Here is a 23,886-nt window from a genome sequence, read left to right as displayed (position 1 = left end):
GTAGCAAGCGGACTGTGAGTGGAAAGGAACTATTGCAGCCACCACACCCCGTGAACGGGAGCTGAGGCGAACCCTGCAGGATTCGCCGCGGCAGCGAGCTAACAGCTCCGGGCGCCATTAGAGAAGAACAAAGACCACGGGAGACACGCACACAGCCCAGGCTGCCGGTAAGCTGGCGCGGAGAGCGGCTCCTCGCTCGGCGCGATTGAAAAGCAAGTGCAGACCTGGATCGCGGCTGCCCAGGTCCCGCGCCTGCGACCTAGGCTTGCGGGGAGACGACTATGGCTTGCGGGGAGACGCACAGAGGTCCTCACTGAGGTGAAGGTCCCTCCCTGAGCGAGCAGGAACCAGGCGCCCAGGCACGGGAGCTGTGCAAAAGGCGCCATTCCCGCGCCACTGACTGGGCTACAGCCGCATCCTGGAACTGAGGGCTTTGAACTGAGACCCGGGGCACGAAAATTCGGGGCGTGGTTTCTCACGACGGTGGGGCACAAGGCAGACACAGCACCCAAAGCTGTTGAGGTGTACCCTACATTCCCGCTCTGTTCTCTGTCCCACGGGGTGGGGGAGGCGAAAAAACCCCCCAAAGGACAATAGGCGCCACTAGCGACCAGGAAAAAAAAAAAAGTCACTAACACCCCTATAAAACAGGACATTTCTTAAGACTGCTTGAAAAGGGCAGAAGGTTTCTGGAGGACCCAGTGGCCAGCCGGGAAGTTATTCCACGCCAGGCCCTTCCGACCAGCAGTCTGAGCCACAGAGGGAGCAGGCACCCACGTCCGGGGGACCGGGTGCGCAGAAGAGTGTGCTGAAACCGGAGGCGCAGGGACTGCATCCCGCTTCGCCATTTGAGAACAGGGACATTTCTTCAGTAAAAACTGCCTAAAACCAGCAGAAAGCTCCCCCGAAGACAGAGATGCTCCTGGAAGAGCCAGAGGGGAGCGGAGAAGTTCACCCAAGATGTCAGTCAGTCTGAGCAACACAGTGTCCCAACGCATACGACAAATTAGAAAACAGACAGTAGGGAGTAGAAGAACCACACGCAACCTAAAAACTCTCAGGAAAGAAGCACACCACAAAAAAGAAAACCAATCCCCAGATTGCAACGACAGCAACTTGGAAGAACTTCTGAGCCTTCCAGAAAGAGAATTTAAAATTGCCATGATTAAAAAAGTGATAGATCAGAAGAAGGAAATTGAGTCCCTAAAGAAGGAAGTAAGAGAAATGCAGGAGATCAAAGAATTAATGGAGGAACTAAAGAACTCTGGGAAAGCAATGAAAGCAGAATAGATGAAATGGAAGAACGAATAAGTAATCTTGAAGACACAGAAATAAAAAGAACCAAAACAGAAAGGAAAAGAAAGTACAAAGGAAAAAGAATGAAGAAAGACTTCGGGACTATCTGACTCCATGAGGAAAGGAAATATAAGAGTTATAGGAATTCCAGAAGGAGAGGAGAGAGATGTAGGAACAGAGAAAATATTCATGGATATAATAGAAGAGAACTTCCCAAATGAGAAGAAGGAGCTGAAAATTGATATACAAGAAGCAAGAAGAACAACAAACTTCCACGACGAAAGGAAAAACACAGCAAGACACATAATAGTAAAGCTCCAAGAATCCAGGACAAGGAAAAAATAAATGAAGCTGACAAGAGGGAAGAAACAGATAACATTCAAAGGAAAACCAATCAGGCTGACATCAGACTTCTCTGAAGAAACATTACGGGCAAGGAGAGAGTGGAGGGACATAGTCAACAGACTCCAAGAAAACAGATGCCAACCAAGAATACTCTATCCCGCAAAGCTCTCTTTCCTCCATGAAGAAAGAATATGGACCTTCCCAGACAAAGAGAAACTCCGGAATTTCATTGCGACTAAACCCCCACTCCAAAAAATACTACAAGGAATCCTAAAGCCAGAACCTCAGAGGGACGAATAACAACGAAAGAAGACCAAAAAAAAAAAAAGTTATTAAAAAGAATAAATAAATAAAATCAAAGGAAAGACAAACATAATGGCAAATACAGATGCTAACATATCAATATTAACTCTAATTGTAAATGGACTAAACTCTTCAATAAAAAGACACAGAGTTGCAGCCTGGATTAAGAAACAAAACCAACCTTTTGCTGTCTCCAGGAAACACATTTAGCTACAAAAGATAAAAATAGGCTCAAAGTCAAAGGATGGAAAACAATCCTACAAGCAAATGGGCCAAAAAAGAAAGCAGGAACAGCTATACTTATATCAGATAAAACAGACTTCAAACTCAAAAAATAAAAAGAAGACCCAATGGTCACTACATTATGATTAAGGGGACAATACTTCAAGAAGAAATAACACTCATTAACATATACTCACCAACGAAAGAGCACCAAATATATCAGACAACTGTTGTCCTCTCTGAAAACAGACATCAGAGAAAACACATATGTAGTGGGAGACTTCAACACACCACTATCAACAATGGATAGATCAACAAGACAAAAAAATAAGTAAAGAAACTAAAGCTCTAAATAAGGACCTAGAGCATTTGGGCTTAACAGACATCTATAGAACACTAAACCCAAAAAAAACGGAGTACACATTTTTTCTCAAGCGCACACGGATCATTCTCCAGGATCGATCACATACTGGGGCACAAGACAAACATCAACAGATACACAAGATTGAAATCATACCAACCATCTTTTCTGACCACGAAGGTATCAAACTAGAAATAAATCATAAAAAGAAGGCAAGGACCTATCCTACCTCATGGAGATTAAAAGCCACATTACTGGAAGACCACTGGACTAACGAGGAGATCAAAGAAGAAATTAAAAAATTCTTTGAATTGAATGACAAGGAGGACACCAATATCCTAAATGTATGGGATGCAGCAAAAGCAGTAATAAGGGAAAATATATAGCAATAGAAGCTCACATCAAAAAACAAGAAAGAACTCAAAGAAACAACCTAATCTCGAAGCTCAAAGATCTAGAAAAAGAACAACAAAAAAACCCCAGAACCAGTAGAAGAAAAGAAAATAATAAAACCAAAGCAGAAATAAATGAAATTGAAATTAAAAAAACAATCCAAAAGATCAATGAAACCAAGAGCTGGTTCTTTGAAAAAATAAATAAAATAGACAAACCCCTAGCCAGGCTCACAAAGGAAAAAAGGGAGAAAGCACAAATACACAGAATCATAAATGAATGAGGAGAAATCACAACGGACACAGCAGAAATCAAAAGAATAATCAGTAACTACTATGAACAGTTATATGGAAACAAGTTCAACAATCTAGAGGAGATGGACAAATTCCTACAACTCTACAATCACCCAAAGCTAGATAAAGAAGAAATAGAACACCTAAACAGACCAATTACAAGCAGCGAAATTGAAATGGTAATTGAAAACCTCCCCAAAAACAAAAGCCCAGGACCTGATGGATTTACAAATGAATTCTACCAAACATTCAGAGACGAATTAGTGCCTATCCTTCACAAACTCTTCCAAAAAATTGAGAAGGAAGGGACAATACCAAACACGTTCTATGAAGCCAATATTACACTAATACCAAAACCGAATAAGGACAACACAAAAAAGGAAAACTATAGGCCAATCTCCCTAATGAACACTGATGCAAAAATCCTCAATAAAATTTTAGCTATCAGAATCCAACATGTATCCATAAGATAATTCACCACGACCAAGTTGGATTCATTCCAGGGGCACAAGGATGGTTTAACATCCGAAAATCAATCAACGTTATCCAACACATCAACAAAAGAAATATAAAAACCATATGATAATATCAATAGATGCTGAGAAAGCTTTCGACAAAGTGCAACACCCATTCATGATAAAAGCCCTTGAAATTCTTGGGATACAAGGAACATACCTCAACATCATAAAGGCCATCTATGACAAGCCAACAGCCAGTATCATTCTCAATGGTGAAAAGCTGAAAGCAATTCCATTAAGATCTGGAACAAGACAAGGATGTCCACTCTCACCACTGCTTTTCAATATAATACTGGAAGTCCTAGCCAGAGCAATAAGACAAGAGAAAGACATCCAAGGAATCCAAATAGGAAAAGAAGAAGTCAAACTATCACTATTTGCAGATGATATGATAATATACATAGAGAACCCCAAAATCTCCACAGAAAAACTAATTCAACTCATCAATCAATTCAGTAAAGTGGCAGGATACAAAATCAACACGCAAAAGTCAGTAGCCTTCCTATACACAAACAATAAATCTGAAGAAGAAGAAATCAAAAAAACCACCCCTTTTATTATCGAAACAAAAAAAATCAAATATTTGGGAATAAATCTAACAAAAGAGGTAAAGGACCTATACAAAGAAAACTATAAAACACTGTTAAAAAAATAGAAGAAGACACAAAGAAATGGAAAGACATCCCATGCTCATGGATTGGAAGAATAAACATTATTAAAATGGCCATCCTACCAAAAGCAATATACAGATTCAATGCTATTCCAATCAAAATCTCAATGGCATTCTTCAAAGAAATAGAACAATTATTGATGAAATTCATATGGAATCACCAAAAACCCCGAATAGCCAAAGCTCTACTGAAAAAAAAGAAGGAAATGGAGGCATCACACTCCCAGACTTCAAACTATACTACAAAGCCATAATCATCAAAACTGCATGGTATTGGAACAAGAACAGACATACAGACCAATGGAATCGAATAGAAAATCCAGAAATAAACCCACAGATTTATGGTCAACTAATCTTTGACAAAGGAGCAAAGACTATGCAATGGAGCAAAGAAAGTTTGTTCAATAAATGGTGCTGGGAAAACTGGGTCGCTACATGCAAAAGAATGAAGCTTGACCACTACCTCACACCATACACAAAAATCAACTCAAAATGGATTAAAGAACTAGACATAAGACCTGAAACCATAAAATACATAGAAGGAAATATAGGCGAAACACTACGGGATTTGCACATCAAAGACATCTTTACAGACACATCACCCAAAGCAGTGATAGTGAAGAGAAAGATAAACAGCTGGGACTACATCAAATTAAAGAGCTTCTGCACAGCAAAAGAGACAATAACAAAAACAAAGAGAAACCCCACCAACTGGGAGAACATTTTTGCACCCAACACTAATGATAAAGGACTGATCACAAAAATCTGCAAAGAGCTGATGAGACTCAGCAACAACAAAGAAAATAATCCAGTCAAAAAATGGGCAGAAGAGCTAAAAAGAAACTTCTCTGAAGAGGAAATGCAAATGGCCAACAGACATATGAAAAAATGTTCAACATCACTTGTAATCAGGGAAATGCAAATCAAAACTACCATGAGATACCATCTCACACCAGTGAGAATGGCACATATTAAAAATACTAGCAACAACAAATGTTGGCGAGGATGTGGAGAAAAAGGAACTCTTGTGCACTGTTGGTGGGAGTGCAAACTGGTCCAACCACTATGGAGAGCTGTGTGGCGATTTCTGGACCTACTAAACATAGAGCTTCCATATGATCCAGCAATTCCACTCCTAGGTATTTACCCAAAGGACACAGAAACATCAATTCCAAAGAGCACCTGCACTCCTATGTTTATAGCAGCACTGTTTACAATAGCTAAGCTTTGGAAACAGCCCAAATGCCCAAAAATAGATGACTGGATCAAGAAGATGTGGTACATATATACCATGGAATATTACTCAGCATTCAAAAAAGATAAACACATGCAATTTGCAGCAACATGGATGGCACTGGAAGGGATCATGCTCAGCGAAATAAGCCAAAAAGAAAAAGAAAAATACCGGATGGTCTCACTCATAGCAGGAATCTAGAAAACTTAAATAAGGGACCAGGAAAATGAATATAAGAAAGTGAAAATCAAAATCAACAAAAAACTATGAACCAGAGACACTTTTTGGGGGGGGGGGGGCGGGAGGGGAAGGATTGGGGTCAGAATGGGGCGTTTGCAATTGTATGGGGGAATATAAAAATAAAATTTAATATTTAAATAAAAAAAATAAAATAAAATAAAATAAAATAAAATAAAACTAAAAAAAAAAAAATGGGCAGAAGTATTAAATAGACCCTTCTCCTAAGTGGTTTTAACTTTCATTTCTTTAATAACATATTGCAATAAACATATTCTATATGCTTATTTCCTCTCATATTTCTTTTTTGATAAAATGTATGTTCAAAGATTTTATCAATTTTAAAATTGTTTTATCTGTTTTCTTGTTGAGTGGTAGGAGTCTTTCTTACATTTTGTATTCAAATTACACAGAGATATATAAAATTGAAATATTTTCACTCAGTCTGTGCTTTCCTTTTCATTTTCTTAGCAATATCTTTTAAATATCTTAAGTATTTCATTTCAACAAAAGTGCAATTTATCACTTTTTTTTGTCTTTTGTGTCCTATCCAAAACATCTTTGCCCAATGCAAGACCACAAACATATTTTCCTGTTGTCTTCTAGAAATGTCCATGTTGATTTTGATGATTCATTGTGCATTAATTTTTGTATAAAGTGAACATGTAAGACTCATTGTTTTAGAAAACCTTTGGTTAAAAAGACTGTCAATTATCCATATATATAAGTCTATCTCTGGACACCATATTTTGTTCCATTGCCAATCAATCCTGACTCCAATATCAGCCTGCTTTGATTTTCATTTATTAGGTTTTCCATTAACTCCTTTTAACAATGTCTTATAATTTTCTTTCTTTTTTTATTAAAGCTATTTCGTTTTTTTTAAGATTTATTTATTTATTCATATAAGCACTGGATACAGTCAGAAGCGCGGGAGGGTGAGAGAATTCACCAGAGCCAGAGCGGAGAGAAGAACAGGCAGACTGATGCGTACACTGCTGAGGGGAGCAACGGGCGGCAGGAGAGGTCTGCGCACCATGTAGGACCCTTGCCTGGTGGCCAGGGATCGAACTGGTGCTACAGAGGCTGCGGGCAGCTTCGCAACCCAGTGCTCAACCGCTGTGCCACCGGGGAGGCCCTGTCTTATAATTTTCAATGTTGAAAGGAACAGAGACAGGATGAAAAGAAAGAATTATCTAAATTTCTAAAAGTCTATGTGCCAAGAACTAATAAAGATTTGGGTGTTGGGAATGTGATACTACTATCATATATAAAGAAATGTGGAAATATCTTTGAAATTGGATAGTGAAGATAGTCTGTTAGAAAGTTAATGGATATGATAGAAAAAGTCTAGATTGCTTTGAACAGACTGCCCATAAAAATATGCATATTAAAGATTGGCAAGTGAATGCTCAGAGGAAATTATGAGGATAGTAGATGTAGATAAATCTTCTATTGTATTTGAGAATTCACAGATCATCACAAATAGGATATTACTAGAAATAAAGATGTTAAAGGGACTTCTGACAAGAACTCGAAGGAACTGAGGAACATGATATAAGAAAATGAAGTAAAAGTAATCCTTGTTATACAGTGGCAGAAAATTTAGCATAATTATGTTATACAGTAGTGTTGTAAACAGAAATTATAAGCTGTGAATTTGGATAGTTAATTGAGAAGAAATATATCAAGAGTGCAGAATGGTTTCATTTATCTGCCAGTAGTAAAATGTTAAAGGAAAGGAATACATTGAGAGGAAAGCAATAAAGGAAAAAGGAATGACTTTTTAATATTTTGTAAAATGTTTACCCTCTTTAGATCACAAATGATTATAATAATATTCACTGGAAGATAAGAAACCTGTGGCAAAAACAAGTATGTGGTTAGGCAAGGCTTTGTTAAAGAAATTATGGTGTGATTCATAATCCATTCACTCATATCAGCAGAAGTCAGGACTAGAGATCAGATCATTCTATGCAAAGTGATAAACCTATACTTACAGTTATATTGAAGTATATTAAAACATATTTTATTTTAATACTTATATTATTAACTAAAATTATATGATAAATATATATTCTAAAATAGAATAGAATTTTAAAATATTTTAAAGAATCATTTTGCCAAATACAGTGAATTCTACATTTTTACCAACTACATCTTTTTTTTTTTAAGATTTATTTATGTATTTATACAAGAACCAAGGTACAGGCCAAATGTGCGGGAGGGTGAGAGGATTCACCAGAGCCAGAGCAGGGAACAGAACAGGCAGACTGACGAAATACACTGCTGAGAGGAGCAGCAGGCAAGACAGGAGAGGTCTGCCGCGCCATGGGGGACCCTCGCTGGCCAGCCGAATTCCAACCAGAGCTGCAGAGGCTGCAGGCAGCTTCATAGCACTGCGCTCAACCGCCTGTGCCACTAGGGGAGGGCCCCAACTACATCTTTATCCACAGTCTAGTCTCCTTCCTCATAAATGAGGTTTATTAAAATCCACTATCATAATATTAAAAAAAATCAAAAAAAGTTCACTGCTTCCTGACATTCTCCACTCTAGTTCAAAATCCTGGTTTCTTAACCCCTGAAAATCACACAGTAAAAGTCCAAGATGCACAATAAATTCTTTCTAACACTTTTTTAGTTATATTCCGCTTATGTTTAGTAATATACCCCATGTGTGTACTAGGTTCCTCACTGCCATGAGTAGTAAACTCAACTTGCTTAACTACAAGCATATCCCTGTAGTCTTTGAACTAATGGCATTGGCAACCTGGATAAATCCAAAACGCCTCTAATGTTGTACTTTTAGTCAATGAATAAGCAAAAGCAGTTTCATTCATAAATTATTCTGTTCTAGTGAGAATTGTGTCATTCTAGTTATTCCATTCCTTTTAATGCTAGATTCTTAAAGAAATATAATTAGTCTTCTGAGAAAATAATAAGATATTTTAATAAAATATTTGAAATATTAACTTAATGATTTGAGATATTTACATGTTGAAAAAGATAGCTATTTGTTAGCAGTTACAGCCAGTTATGGTTCATGCTAAGAAATTAAAATTAGAATGGCCTTTAAAATAAACTAGACAAATCAAGAGAGGTCAAGAAATTAAGTTAATAATACTTTGTATCACTGGCTAAATTTAATTTTATATTTAAAAATACACCATATAAAATAATCAGTTTCTTTATAGAAGTTGTGCAGAAACTTTAAAATCTGAAATAATAATTACATGATAGTAATAATATGGTAACAAAGATAATAGGAACTATTATTGAAGAATCCATTCTTGCCAAGCGTTTCACATATATTAGCCTTAGATCTCAAAGTCAGCCAGGCAAATCACTATTATTATCTTCATTTTTTTAAAAAAGGAGAACAATAAAAGGAAACTAAGTTTTTGAATTTATAAGTAAGATGCTTCAGATAAACGACTAATTGTGGCAAATCCACAATATGGCAGAATACTCACTTCAGGCAAGACTTCTTTCTAGAATAACCAGAAATCAACTATCCCCCATATATAAATCTCACCAGCATCACTGGATTGACCTTTGCATTTTTTTCCTAAGGTGGGTTTTTGAGTGTTCACCAAGTTAATGAAGCAAGGAAATAGTCAGGGAAGCTGTGGCAATGGCAGCAGGCTTTTTGGGAAGAGGACAAACTGTGGAGGGCATATATCTTGTACACCTAAGCTGGTACAGGAAACCTCTTAGTTAATATAAAACATGATTTCTAACTGATTCCTAGGGCAGAATGATAGGTTCCAGAATGTCCACTAGTGCCAGTATGAGCAACAGCCCCATCTTCCCATTTCTCAGGAAGTGAAAGTTTCTAAGGGGAAGAGAGGTCTGTGAACCTTAGAGTCCCATGAGACAGAGTCCTGGAAAGCAGACTCAAAAGACAACAATAAATTAGAAATTTTTAATGATGGAATATAATATAATAACTGGAAAATTTTGTACTTAATCAGATTTTCATCAGATTTCTCAGCAGAAACTACAGACTAGAAAAGCATGGAATGACATATACACCATTCTAAAAAAAATAAAAACTGCCACCCAAGAATATTCTACCTTGTAGAATTATTCTTTCTCAGAAAAACAAAAGTTAATAAAATTTATTGCCACCAAACCTACCCTGCTGAAATAATAACTTCTATGTAAAAAAACAAAAACAATAACAAAAACACAAGACCACAAGAAAAGTGATAAACAGCAATACAGAATTAGAAATAATAATATTGGACAGAAACAAAACATTAAAGGGAAGAAAGAAAAGCACAAAATCTCTAGCCAAATGCAATAAGTTGATACTAGCACACAAAAATAGACTATTTTTTAGATAAAGAATGTTTGAAACAATCACATGGTAAAAAAAAATCTGAAATCTGAAATAGATACACTTTTAAGAAATTGATGGTAAATGAAAGTGTCAATAGAAACAACAGAAAGATTACCAACCAAAACTTAGTAGAAAAGCTTTCAATTGTTCACAATTGAGAATACTAGTTGTAAGTTTGTCATATATAACTTTTAATATGTTAAGGTATGTTCCAATTATCCACAGTTTTTTAAGCATTATCATCATAAGTAGATGCTGGATCTTATCAAATGCTTGCTCTGCATCTATTTATATGATCATAAGTTTTTTTTATTTTCCTTTCTGTTATGTGGTGAACTACCTTACTTGATTTTCATATGTTGAGTCACCTTTGTGTTCCTGTTATAAATCCCACTTGACTAGGATGTATAATCCTTTTCATGCGTTGCTGGATTTAGTTTGCTATGATTTTATTGAGAATTTTTGCACCTGTGTTCATTAGTGTAATTTAACTTAAAATGAATACTTAGATGTAAGACCTACAACCATAAAATATTTAGAATAAAACATAGGAAAAAACATTCCAGGAAATGAACTTCAGGAATATCTTTAAGGACTCATCTCAAGCAGTGGAAAACAGAAAAGAATATAATCCACTGGAACTACATCAAAATAAACTTCTGGGGCCTCCCGGTGGTGCAGTGGTTGAGCATTGGGTTGTGAAGCTGCCAGTTTGATTCCCGGCCACGGGGCGAGGGTCTCACATGGCGCGCAGACCTCTCCTGCTGCCCACTGCTCCCCTCAGCAATGTACTTAGGTCAATCTGCCTGTTCTGTTCCCCACTCTGTCTCTGGTGACTCCTCTCATCCCCTACACCTCTGGCCTATACCCCAGCTCTTGTATGCATAAATAAATAAATCTTTTAAAAAATAAATAATTAAACTTCTGTACAAATGAAAACAATAACCAAAATGAAGAGACACTAATGAATGGGAAAAAAAAATATTTGCACATTACCATATGACAAGGAATTGATATCAAAGATCCAGAAAGAGCTAATATACCACTCAACCTAAACAAAACAAAAATGCAATCAAAATATGGGTAGAACAGCTAAATAGGCACTTATTAAAAAAACATGCAGATGGTGAACAGAAATTAAAAAAAAAATGTTAACCATCATTCCATCATTTATCATCAGGGAAATGCAGATCAAAACCACAATGACATATTCACTTCACACCTGTAAAAATGGCCCAAATTAGAAAAATAAAAACTGCTGACAAAGATGTAGAGAAAAATGAACACTCTTACAAAGTTAGTGGGAATGTAGACTGGTTCAGCCCCTAAAGAAAGTTTGTGAAGGTTCCTCAAAACACTAAAAATGGATCTGCCATATGACCCAGAAATTCCATTCCTCGGTATTTATCCAAAGAACAAAAAAACACCAATTTGAAAGGAAACCTGCTCACTTTTTTTTTTTTTTTTTTTGCAGAGGCAGCACTATTTACAATAGTGAAGATATGGAAACAAACTAAATGTCCAAATGGCACAAAGCAGTAGAATGGATCAAGAAGATGTGGTATATATGCACAATGGAATACTACTCAGAAATAAAAAAAAAAAGATAAAACTCATGCCATTTGTGGCTACATGGATAGAGGTGGAAGGGATTATGCTAAGTGAAATGTCAAAAAGAGAAAGAGAAATACTAGATGATATTACTTATATGTGGAATATGAAGAAATCAAAGAAAAAGCCAAACACAAACCTTGAAAGCTAACAATAGGTCTGAGGCATCCAGGATGGGAGGGTGAATAGTAGGAGTGGTGCAGGGATGAACACAGGAGGTAGATGAGCACATTGGACTATGACTAAGGCTAGTCCTTAGAAGAAGGATTTGGTAGCATGGGACCAAAGGGGAGAATAGAATCTAATATAAGATTACTGGGGCTTTGGTGGTGGTGATAGTCAAATAACATACAATTTATAGGTATAAACCTATACCCCTAAGACATACTGTGATGTAAATCATTACCTCAGTAAGTATAACTTAAACAAAATGAAAAAAAAAGATAAACATGAAAAGAGAATATACATAGAAGAAAGTAGTGGCTGCTTTTTAGATAATGGTAACAGGGACCATGCTTTCCACAATTATCACCTCATATTTGTTAAATACCCATGAACTTGTTTCATAAATTAATAATCACAACTATCAATTACTACCTATAAAATGCTTATTTTGTGTCAAGCTTTCGTCTTTTTCATTTAATATCCTAGTCTACACAACTTGATACACACTAATTTTTAGCCAAGTGATGACAAATTCAGTCATTCAAGCTGCGTGACAAATTTTAAAATAATTGCTCAACTATCACATAATGGCATTTTAAAAGTTTCTATTTGAACCATAATCATCAGTGATTCAATAGGAAGTAGTATTACTTACAATTGTTCCAAGGAGATGAGTCCTCTGAATGTTTGCTTATCTAGTGAGCAAATTTCATTCTTGTGCAGATACCTAGAAAACACAAAATTAGTAGAGATATAAACATCTTTGATTGGAAGTTTTTACACTGTTCTGTGGACCTAAGGACATGTGGGAATACAAAAAGACTATCCAGAAACATTTATTTCATTTAAATTTGTTCATTTGCCTGGGTAAGAGAGTTCCAAGTATATCATTAAATTCTGAAAGGAATCTTTGATCTAAAATAAGAAGAATTTCTGCCTTAGGCTCTAAAACTTAGAGTGGTTGTGGATAAATTCTCATTCTGATTAATGAGGTCATATGTAGTGGGTAGTGACTTTTCAAAAAAAAAGTAAAATTCTAGTATAATAATTTTTAAATATATTCTATCATAGTAAATGTATTAAACTTAGAGTTACATTTAGAAAACTGCTAAATGTCACCACAGGAATCATCTTAAGGGGGAAAAAAACATACTGAGAGGTCTACATGGTTCACATGGCTGCTGTTGAAATCAACAAGAAAGCTGTAAACTGATTTATAAAATATGATGATATAACTAATCTGACCAAAATATATGACTGAAAACTTGTGTAACATATGAACACTTTGTCTTTTTATCTTTAACCATTGGAGCAAAATTATTTCATTTGTAAATCCCTATGTTGTTTGTGAATATCATAAAAATGAAACCCAACTTTTTTTTTTCCTCCTTGTGCCTTTGGAGATTTGAGGCAATCAGAATTCCTGAAACATTCTATAAAGTTTCTTTGGGATGTGCCTTTGGATAGGTCACAGTTCACAGTAAACGTGAATACTTCAAAACACCTGCTTGTTGAATCCACCCGAAACCTATTCACTCCAGTTCTCTTGGAGTGAGATATATGCAACTGTATATTAACAAGTTTCCCTCATGATTCTAATACATTCCATATGCAGATGACTTAGAAACCACAGGAATAAAATTTCTTTATGAATACAAAGACTGCTTTCTTAAAATTTATTTAGCAAAGCTTGAAAAGTGTGAAACTACTTTTTCTTCCCACAGATTATAACTCCTGTAAGTTTACAGAGCAGAATTTTCTAGTGGGAATTTAAGTTGAAATGGAGATTTTTAACTTAACATTATATGATACCATTACAGATCTTGCTTTCAGTCAAAAGGCTCAAAAATATAGCTACATGTTAGAATAATATGGGGTCAGTCTCCCTGAAAGGGTCAGGTAGGCTTTTTTCAATATGCCCAGAGTAGGTCTCTTCCAACAAGTGTCATCTTGATATGGAGAACTGAAGATCATGAAGGCCTTGTGAGCCTTGGGAAGTGCATTGTTATTATCTAAAGAATCCAGATTGTTTTGAGTTGAGCACAATGAGGGCCCTAAAAGTTGAGAAGTTTGTCTTTGCCTAAGTCCTGTGCTCTTCCCACAATATTTTTAAGGTATGATATCTTGAGAAATGAAGAAATTAACTCAATTTCTATATAAATGTGTGTAAAGCCTTTAATGTTTTTTATTGAAAAGTAAAAAATTAAGTTTCTGTAGTTAGATCTACACACCATGATTAAATGAGTAAAGTATAAATGTAAGACATAGTACTACTTATGTTAGCATAAGCAAGAGAACTATCAATTTCCTATGGGATCAATGTAACTGCCTGAATTCAAATTCCTTCCACACATCTTTGAAAACCATACAACATAACTAGGAGGAAAAACAAATCAATCAGAACACTACCCATGCATGACTTGGAAAAAAAAATATTAGCAACTTTAATTTTCATTAAAATTGGGGAAATTAAAACCATCAATGTCAGTTACAGAATCCAATTTGCAGTGGATTACATAGAAGAGGGTTGGGTAGGTAGACACGAAAGAAAAATGAAAGTGCCATTGTGATCAAAATGTATCTGTACCTTGGAATATCAGAACCATAGATGTTGGGTACTTGAAAGGACAGGGCTAGGAAAGTAACTAGGAAGAGGAATCTTACAAAAGGGTGGTGTCATATAGGGAACTGATATTAAAGAGAAAGAAGAAAGCAAGAAGTCAAACTTAAGGGACTTACAGAAATAAAATAATATCATGGGATCTAACAATGAGCCAAAATGTATATATTTATTAAAGAAATTGTGGCTCACTGTGTGAACAGAAAGGTGTGCTATAACTAAGGGGAAAAAAAGCTATCTGAAGCCCCCATCTTTCACAGTCACTTGTTATTCAAATTAAATGCAAATATCAAAACTGATTAAAATTGCACACAATATAAACTAATCTTACCTATATATCTCAATGTAAAATTAATTAAAATATCAAGCTAAGATCTAAAGAACAGTATCATTTATTTTTTAAGAATTGAGAAAGTCAACGCTAATAGAAATCTATATTTCCATATGGTATGGTAATCTACTTGGAAATTGTAAAGGAACAATGGTAATATTATTACAAATGAAAGAATTTAGTAAGATAGAAAAATAAAAAATTAACATATGTCAATGGGCTTTATATACACAATAAAATCAAGTAGAGGATATAATAATAAAAGTAATATTCCACATATAACAGCAACAGAAAGGGGGAAAATATTAAGCCCCCAGCTATAGATACCAGCCACCAAACACAAGCCCCAGTCACAGAATCTAGTTACCATCCTTCCAGCCAAGCTGCCCACTGCCAAGTCCAACCCCTGGCCCCCAATGATTGCAGTTCTAGGAATAGTAAGTCTAAGGAACAAAAGTTGGACAGATAATCCAATGACAGCAGAGACCAGTACAGACTTTAACATTGAGGCGATTCACTCTCCGGAGGTAGGTGGAGAAAGGTAGATGGGGGTTGTGGACTAGAGTAGAGGATAACAGTTGTAGGGTTATTGACCCATCCAGGAGCCCAAGTGAGAGGGAAGCAAAGTTTTGTAGAAATGCACCCCATTGAAGGTAGGAGGGGAATCTTGCAGAAGAGCTGGAATGAGCCATACAGGCTGAGTTCCTGGTAGAGATAATAACACTGCAAGAATTTTGATCTGAACTTCTTCACAAACCCTGGAACAGGTGCTTACCTTGCAAAGAGTAATGAGAGTACAGGAATGCAGTTTCTCATCTCAAATCCACAGAGGAGGGATTTCAAGGGTACCACAAAGACAAACCAGCCCCACTCCAGTTTATACACACCAGTGTCTCAACTCCTCCAAGTCACTAGTCTACATTACTAACTCAGGAACTATGAAAAGATCACAATATATTAAAAAGTCAGCAAAGACCAAAGTAAATAAAATAAAATTAAACCACAATATCACCTGTGGGAAAGCAAAAGTGGTTTTAATTCACTAAGTTACTGCTAAATATATTAAAAATAATAATAAAATAAGGATACCTGAAGTAGCAAAATGGACAAAGAAAATAACACATGGAAATATGAGACTTCAAGAGAGCATAATGTTGTAGGGTGATAACAACAAGAATTTAAGCAAAAAAGGACAAAAAATTCTATCTACCTATCAAACAGAGTACATAAAAGCTATAATAAATTCAAAGAGACTGAAGAAAACACAAAAAGGTAAGTCAACATAATTCAAGAGAATGCAAAAATGCTAAACAGAGATACAACAAAATTAAACAATTAAAAAATTAAGATGATCAGAAATAAAATCAATGAAGAGGAGATAGAAATTGAGGCTTTAAATATGAAAATAAAAAAAGGAATAGGTAATGAAGTCACTAAATGAGATCAAAACTCTAGAGAAAGCTATGAAAGTAGATTAAATCAAGTAGATCAAATCAGTGACCACAAAGATAGCAATGTGCTAAAGCCCCACCTCGAAAAGAGAGAAATGGCATGTAAAAAAAAAAATGAAAAGATAATTTCATAACTATTCCACATCATTAAGAAAGCCAACATAAAATTAATTGTCACAGAAGAGGAAGAGAGAGCAGAGGAGAAAATCTATTTAAGGAAATATTAGAGGAAAATTCATAAAATCTGGGGAAGGAATTATAGAAATACATAAAGCTAAAATATCATATGGTTGCCTATATACAGCAAGATTCACACCAAGTCACACAACAGTGAAATTAAAAGAGCTCAAGATAAAGAAAGAATATTGAATAAGAGGTAATATAAAGGAACTCCCATCCGTCTTACATCAGGATTTTAATTAGAAACTCTACAGGCAAGGAGAGTATTCAAAATACTCAAAAAGAAAAACTATCAGCCAAGAAAACTATGTTCAACAATAAATCCTTTCAGATATGAAGGAGAAATAAGGGCATTCCTAGATAAACAAAAGCTGACAGAGTTTACAAACACTGGAACTGCCCTACAAGAAGTAAATGGTTGGAAAATAATCCTAAAGAAAATAGGACCCAAAGATAAGCAGAGATATCCATAGTTATATTAGATAAAATAAACTTCCAGTTAAAAAAAATGTAGCAAGAGACAGAGGCAAACATTGTATAATGATTAAGGGATTAATACATTAGGAAGACATAACACTTATATATATATATATATATATATATATATATTTATACACACACACACACTGAATGAAGGAGCACTGATATATATTAGACAACTATTAACAATCTTTAAAAAAAAAATAGACATTGACAAGAACACAATAGTAGAAGGGGATTTCAATACCCCACTTATACCGGTGGACAGTATCATAAGAAAGATCAACAAGGAAACAATAGTCTAATGAAAAATTATATGAGATAGACCTATTTGATATTTATGGGCACTACATCCCCAAAAAGCTGAGTATTCATTCTTTTCAAATGTACATGGAACACTCTCCATGACATGTTGATGACAAAATAAGTGTCAATAAATTCATGAAGACTTAAATCACATCAAGTATGTTACGTGATCACAAGTAGTAACAAACTAGAAATAAACCACAAAAAGAAAGCAAGAAAAACCTCAAATATGTGGAGACTGAGCAACACATAGTACTAAATGATTATCATAAATAAAGCTGAAAGAGAAAGACATGTATCAGATGGTTTCATTCATGTGGAATATAGAAAAACAAAACATAGGAACCAACAAAACTAACAGAAACAAACAAGAAATCAAACCATCAAGTTGAGCATACCTGAGTGGGAGGGTAGGGAATAGGGAACAAATTGGGAGTGGGTTCATGATGGAAGATTATGGGTTGTAGGGTAAATGATTATCAAGCTTTTCTGCCCTCCCGCCATTAAGATTGATAATGGAATCTAGAAACTTAAATAAGGGACCAGGAAAACGAATAACTATAAGAAAGTGAAAATCAAAATCAACAAAAAACTACGAACCAGAGACACTTTTAGGGGGGCGGGGGTGGGAGGGGAGGGATTAGGGTCAGAATGGGGGGGCTGCAATTGTATGGGGAATATAAAAATAAAATTTATTATTAAAAAAAAAAAGATTGATAATGGATCCCTGAGGTGTTGAATGCATGCCCGAAGGCAGCACCTGCAGTTGGGTGTGGGCAAATGTAGGTGGGTACACCTGGGCTGAGACTGAGCTTATAAGGGTGGCACCATGGGGATGCCAGCAGAGCAGAACGGAACACCAGGAGAGCAAGTGAGAGACCAGACTAGAACCAGCAGAGAAGCAGAGGTCACCAGAGAACACCAGGGATCCCAGAAAGAGTGAAGACTCACCAGGGGCTGGGAGGCCAGCCAGTCTCTCTGCCCACCGCCCCTCCACCCCCCGCACCTCTGCCTGCCGTGTACCTGGTAAACTCAATAAAACCCTGAAAAAGCCACCAAGGGCTCCAGGACCTCCCTCCTTTAACTGACTGCTCGGATCATAGAGTTCCTGCTCTGTGCCCTTCTTGCTGACACTACATGGGTGCTTTGGTAGTAGGAATGGTATGGTAACATGTGTGAACATACACCACTAATCATACAGTATTGTAATCTAATTTTACCTCAGTTTAAAAAATTATACAATTAAAAAAAGCAATATTCTCCCCCCAAATAAAATTGCTCCAGGCAGCAGTCCTTCTGCCCACCTGTGCCTATGCAGGTGCTCCTTTTCACCAACTCTCTGTCCCTCCACAGGGGAGCAGCATCCTGCCTGCCCGTGACCTGTGCCATGCCGGGACTTGTCTTCACTGACCTCTCTCAGCAGAGACGCTCTCCTCAAGGTTACCTGCCCACAACCATGCAGGCTTCTCTCTTATCAAATCTGTCCCTTTCAGGGCAGTCCTTTCTGCCTGTTTGTCTTTGCAAATGTCCTTTATTCTTCTCCATTTTATAATAAACCTGCCTTTTTATATATAACAAAAAATAAATGAAATAAATTGCTGCAGTAAACAAAAACCTGCTTAATTCAATAAAACCATATTTTTCTCCAATAATAAGCCAAATAGTCTGTCTTCAGCCAATTTCATTAGAAAAGAGTTAAGATATCTTCCCCAGTAGTTACACACGTTTTTGCATGGTTTTTTTCCCCTCATTATTTATCCTTCCTTCTAGCAACAACTCTGAGGTAGTTTCAGTGGCTTTCAACTCTTCGTTTCTTAGTTAAGTTGCTTGCAACCAACTCCATGTATAGAAACCATTAACTCATTTCATTTTTCTGGCCTCAGTGACTGGTTTGGGAAGGATATGAGCAAATAAAACATGCAGAGATATTTATGGTATTCTCATAGATCAAAAAACTTTACCTGCTTTCTCATGAGTCAACTGAAGAGAGCCACTCTTTTCCCTGAATATATGTGCTTTGGCACAGAAATTTGGATTATATAAAGGCTGCAAGCTTTCATCAGGTAAATCTTATGAATGAATTAAAGCTAAGAGAGAGCAAATGATACAAAGAAAAAGCTGAGTGATACAAAAATGGTCAGGGTGATATTTTGGGCCATGGGATCAAACCAAGTCTGATGGACAATATTTCTTCTATAATACTGATGCCTGTCTGAGCATTTTGTTGTTTGATTTTTGTCTACAGCAACCAAGAAAACCTAAACTGACATTATGTTTTAAAAAAAGGAAAGGAAAAGAAAAAAAGCCTCCATTTTTCCTCATTATCGCCTCCTCATTTCCCTTGTCTCTGAATTTTTCACAACCTTTAGCAACATGAAAACTTTCTAAACCTGGGCCTCCCCGGTGGCGCAGCGGTTGAGCACTGGGTTGCAAAGCTTCCAACAGCCTCTGCAGCGCTGGTTCGATCACCGGCTGCTCCCCGACCACTGGAGGAGGGTCCCACATGGCGCTCAGACCTCTCCTACCGCACGCTGCTCCCCTCAGCAGTGTACTTCGGTCCTTCTGCCTGCTCTGCTCCCGGCTGCGGCTCGGTGAATTCTCTCACCCTCCCACGCTTCTGACTGTACCCAGTGCTTGTATAAAAAAATAAATAAATCTTAAAAAAAAAAAAACTTTCTAAACCTGAAGATTTTTTATTTAAAAAAAAATGCTGTCATAAAAAGCTGCCTTATGTTCCTTTCCTGCTATTTGAAAAAGTTTTTAACAGTATTGACTCGCACTATAATATCACACTTTACTCATTAATAATTATAATATTCAAAGTAGAATTAATGAGGGTCAAACAATAAATAAATAAATAAATAAATAAAACAAATGACATATATGCAATAGGTTTTATATCAGTAAAGATTGTGCTACAAACATTCCAAATCTCATTATATTTGGAGACAAACCAGTTTATTTAGTACCCTAAAATGGTGTTCTGTATTATCTCAGAGTGTAATAAGCCATTTTTCTAAAGACCCTAAACAATAACAAAAAAGTAACAATTAAAATATTTTCATAGTTTATTTCTCTCCTTTTCTGAATAATTTCCAAATAATTTACATAACTGAAAGTAAAATAATATTTATTAACATGTATTAAATTTCAGAAATATTTTTAGTTCAGATTAAACTCTGATTTTTCAATAACAAATGTATTTCATTTCTACAATGATCAGAGCCAAGAGCTTAAATCATCATTTTTGACCAACATTTCATTATTTTGGAAATACAGTACTATAATACTGCCAAAGATAAGCTCCAACTAGTTCAGAAACATAGATTCCACAGATTCTAAAACAATTTTAGATAATGGCTATGCATATAAAACAAATACATTGATAAAATTTGTGTTGGTATGGTTCACTGAATATTTAAACATCATTCCAACTAAATACATGGCTGATGCCAGCAATAATACTGTTCCAGATCTTATTATAAAATAGGATTAAAGGTGAAACAATATTTAATATCTTATGAAATCATCCACACTTAATATTTGAGATCACTCTATTGGAAAATTTTCTGGATTTTGAATTACAGAACATGTTTCAATAGCATTCTCCTCAAATAATAATCTAATATTTAAGTAAATATCTTAGCAGCAACTAAAAGAGTATTGGACTGGAAAAATAATAAAAATCTGATTAGTACTCCAAGAATCAGTGTTGGGAATTCCAGAAAATTAAGCACATAAAGATTTATTTCCTTATTTATGTAGTTAGCACTCTAATACATCTAATTATAGATACATTGTATTTAATGAAAGATATGTAAAAATATTCTTCAAGACAAGGTGAAGATGTAAGCTATTGAAGGCTAACCTCAATATAGTGTATGGCAAAGGGAGGATAATCAAGAAATATACTGAATAAATGCATATATAAATTAATGAACTTACTCAATGAGTAAACAATTGCATGTAATTTGCAATTTTGCATCTAGTATATATGCAAAAAATGCAAATAAGGTCTTAGTTACATGTATAACAATGATCATAGCATCATTACTTACAGAAACTAGAAGGTAGAAACAATCCAAATCCCTATCAACAGATGAAGATATAACAAACTGTACTCTCTATAAAATGGAATGTTACTGAATCTTTACAAAGGGGTGGGATTATGATGCATGCTACAACATGGATGAAACAAATACATCATTCTAAGTGAAATAAAGCAAACAAAAAAGGTGCAAATATTGAATGATTCCACTTATATGAGCCACCTAAAGTAGACCAATTCATAGTGACATAAAATAGAACAAAGGTTATCAGGAATTAGAAGTGGGGACATATGAGAAGTTATTGTTTAATATGTGCAGAGTTTCTATTTGGATGATAAAAAGTCCAGAAATTAATAAAAGTAATGATTGTACAATATTGTGAATGTACATACTGCCACTGAATTGAACACTTCAAAATGTAAATAATGGTAAGTTTTATGTTATAATGTATGTTTTACCACAATGAATAAATTTAATCTCGTATTGAAGAATTGTGATTATTAGTTAATTCTTCACTTGCTAAAAAAACCCAGCATATTAAGAAAGATGCTCAAAATTGCAAAGGTTTCTGTTTCTGGAAAGGTCAAATAGAAATCCTTTTCATATTCTTTCTTAAGTATAACTAAGAATCATGAACATAACATATAAGACAAACATTGCAGACTCTGAAGGTAGAGAGAAGACAAATTTCTTAAGAACCTTAGAACAAAAGGAATGACATAGTAGTGACTTTCTGGATTTTCTTTTCACTCATTTATTCTATACTGGCCTTGAACACCCAAAATACAGGAAATGTCAATGAATGAAAGCAATAAAAAGTTATAATACATGAGAGAATGTGAAAGTGTAATAAGGCAGAAAACTTGGAAAATAATCTCTCTTCTCCGGTCTGACACCACAGAAAAATCTGCAGTTCCATGCCCACTTGAGTGAAAATCGAACAAGACCCTTGTGATATTCTAATATAACACCTGTCACCCCAGTAGCGATATGGTCAGAGAAAGTAAAGTAGAGAGCTAGAACATTTATCCCCCAAAAATGATAATAATAAAACCTACTCCAAAATGTCAGTGGAGACCACATGAGGAGCCTAGACCTCCATCCCAAACCAGCAATGAAGAGTTACTCATCCTGCTCTCCATTGGGGCAACATCAGAAGACTAGAAGACAGTCAACACTTTACTACCATGAAACAGTAATGGAGCTTGATGTTAAGGCAAACCATATGAGGGACAACAAGGACGTATTTATACCCTCCAAACAAAACATATGAGAGAAGTCCTAGTGCAGAGCCAGAATCCCTATCTTGGCCTAGAACAAATAAGGAGTTCCATTGCTACTTGGAGATCAACAGAGGCCAGGCCAAGTGGAAAATCTGGAGTTCTATAGGTGAAAATGAAAATATATATATTGAAAGCAGTGAGAAAAGGATATTGCTTATACGAAAAAAAAAATCATACAAGTGACAGCAGGTATCTCTTTATAAACCATGAACTATTATAAATAATAAAGCAAAATTGTAAGTGACACATTCAGTCAATCACCTAAGAAGACAATTTTGTGCAGAGGTTGTAGCAGTACTAATAGGAATTCATGAGGACAAAGGTGACAAGAGCTGGGCTAGAAGGAAGAAGCTATAGTTCAACTAGGGGAATGGGGAAGAAGACCCCCAATTGAATCATGGATTTGAATGTAAAATAAATTTCCTCTTTATGTACTACAAAATGACACTTAGTTTATCTCAAACATGCACAGATATGCCACAGGTTTTGTCCTATAGATAATTTCTTTTAAAAGTGGGTCAGTGTTCATAAGTGATGAGATCATCATTTTTAGATGCCAAGATGTTTCTGGTTAATACATTTTACTTTGGAATTTATCACTGGATTTTTTCTAATTCAATTAATAATAATGAATACCAGGAATGCTGTTCTTCAAGTTGCTGTTTCTTCAAGCCAAGGAAAAGAAACATTTTGCTTTTCTTTTCAATGTATCTTGGGTTTAAAAATTCAAATAACCCAAAGATATCTTCAAACAAGTATACTTTTTCCTGTGAATCTAAAAGCAAAATTTCAACATTTCAATTTTTTTTCTTTTGCTCGAGGGAATTAGTGATACACTTTGGAACAAAACACATTAGAATTTCAGATGAGTACAGAAACATTTTTGTTTTAGAAAAAAAAAAAAAAAAAAAAAAAAAACATGTGTTCTCCTTTGTCCTTAGCAGAACAAAACTGCAATTCTGTGGTAAATCTAGTCTAACAAAAATAAACCTTCTGATCATATATGCACTATAACTAGTTTTTTTATGTGATATAAACACCTGAAATTCTCAGGAAAAAGAACAATATAAACAATCGATAGACCTAATATTGTAAAAGCTGAGACATTTAAAGTTTTTATTACCTCTCTCAGGAAATTATGAACTCAATATAGCTTAGACTATTAACTAATCTCCTATCATATATTTGTTGAG

At 35.5% G+C, this 23,886-nt stretch overlaps 1 protein-coding gene across 3 annotated transcripts in view; it reads right to left on the bottom strand.

Moving 5' to 3' along the window:
* PXDNL (peroxidasin like) overlaps positions 1 to 23,886 on the bottom strand; it is a 628,077-nt gene that overhangs the window by 348,715 nt on the left and 255,476 nt on the right. For all 3 annotated transcript variants that reach the window (XM_054692271.1, XM_054692273.1, XM_054692272.1), the window contains one exon: positions 12,649 to 12,720. In XM_054692271.1, the coding sequence (XP_054548246.1) occupies positions 12,649 to 12,720 (72 nt within the window). The remainder of the gene's footprint in view (positions 1 to 12,648; positions 12,721 to 23,886) is intronic.

The sequence above is a fragment of the Talpa occidentalis genome, unplaced genomic scaffold (genome assembly GCF_014898055.3).
Source record: "Talpa occidentalis isolate TD23 unplaced genomic scaffold, MPIMG_talOcc4v2.1, whole genome shotgun sequence".
Taxonomy (NCBI): domain Eukaryota; kingdom Metazoa; phylum Chordata; class Mammalia; order Eulipotyphla; family Talpidae; genus Talpa; species Talpa occidentalis.
The sequence above is the reverse complement of the archived record's forward strand: the minus strand, read 5'-3'. Positions and strand labels throughout refer to the sequence as shown.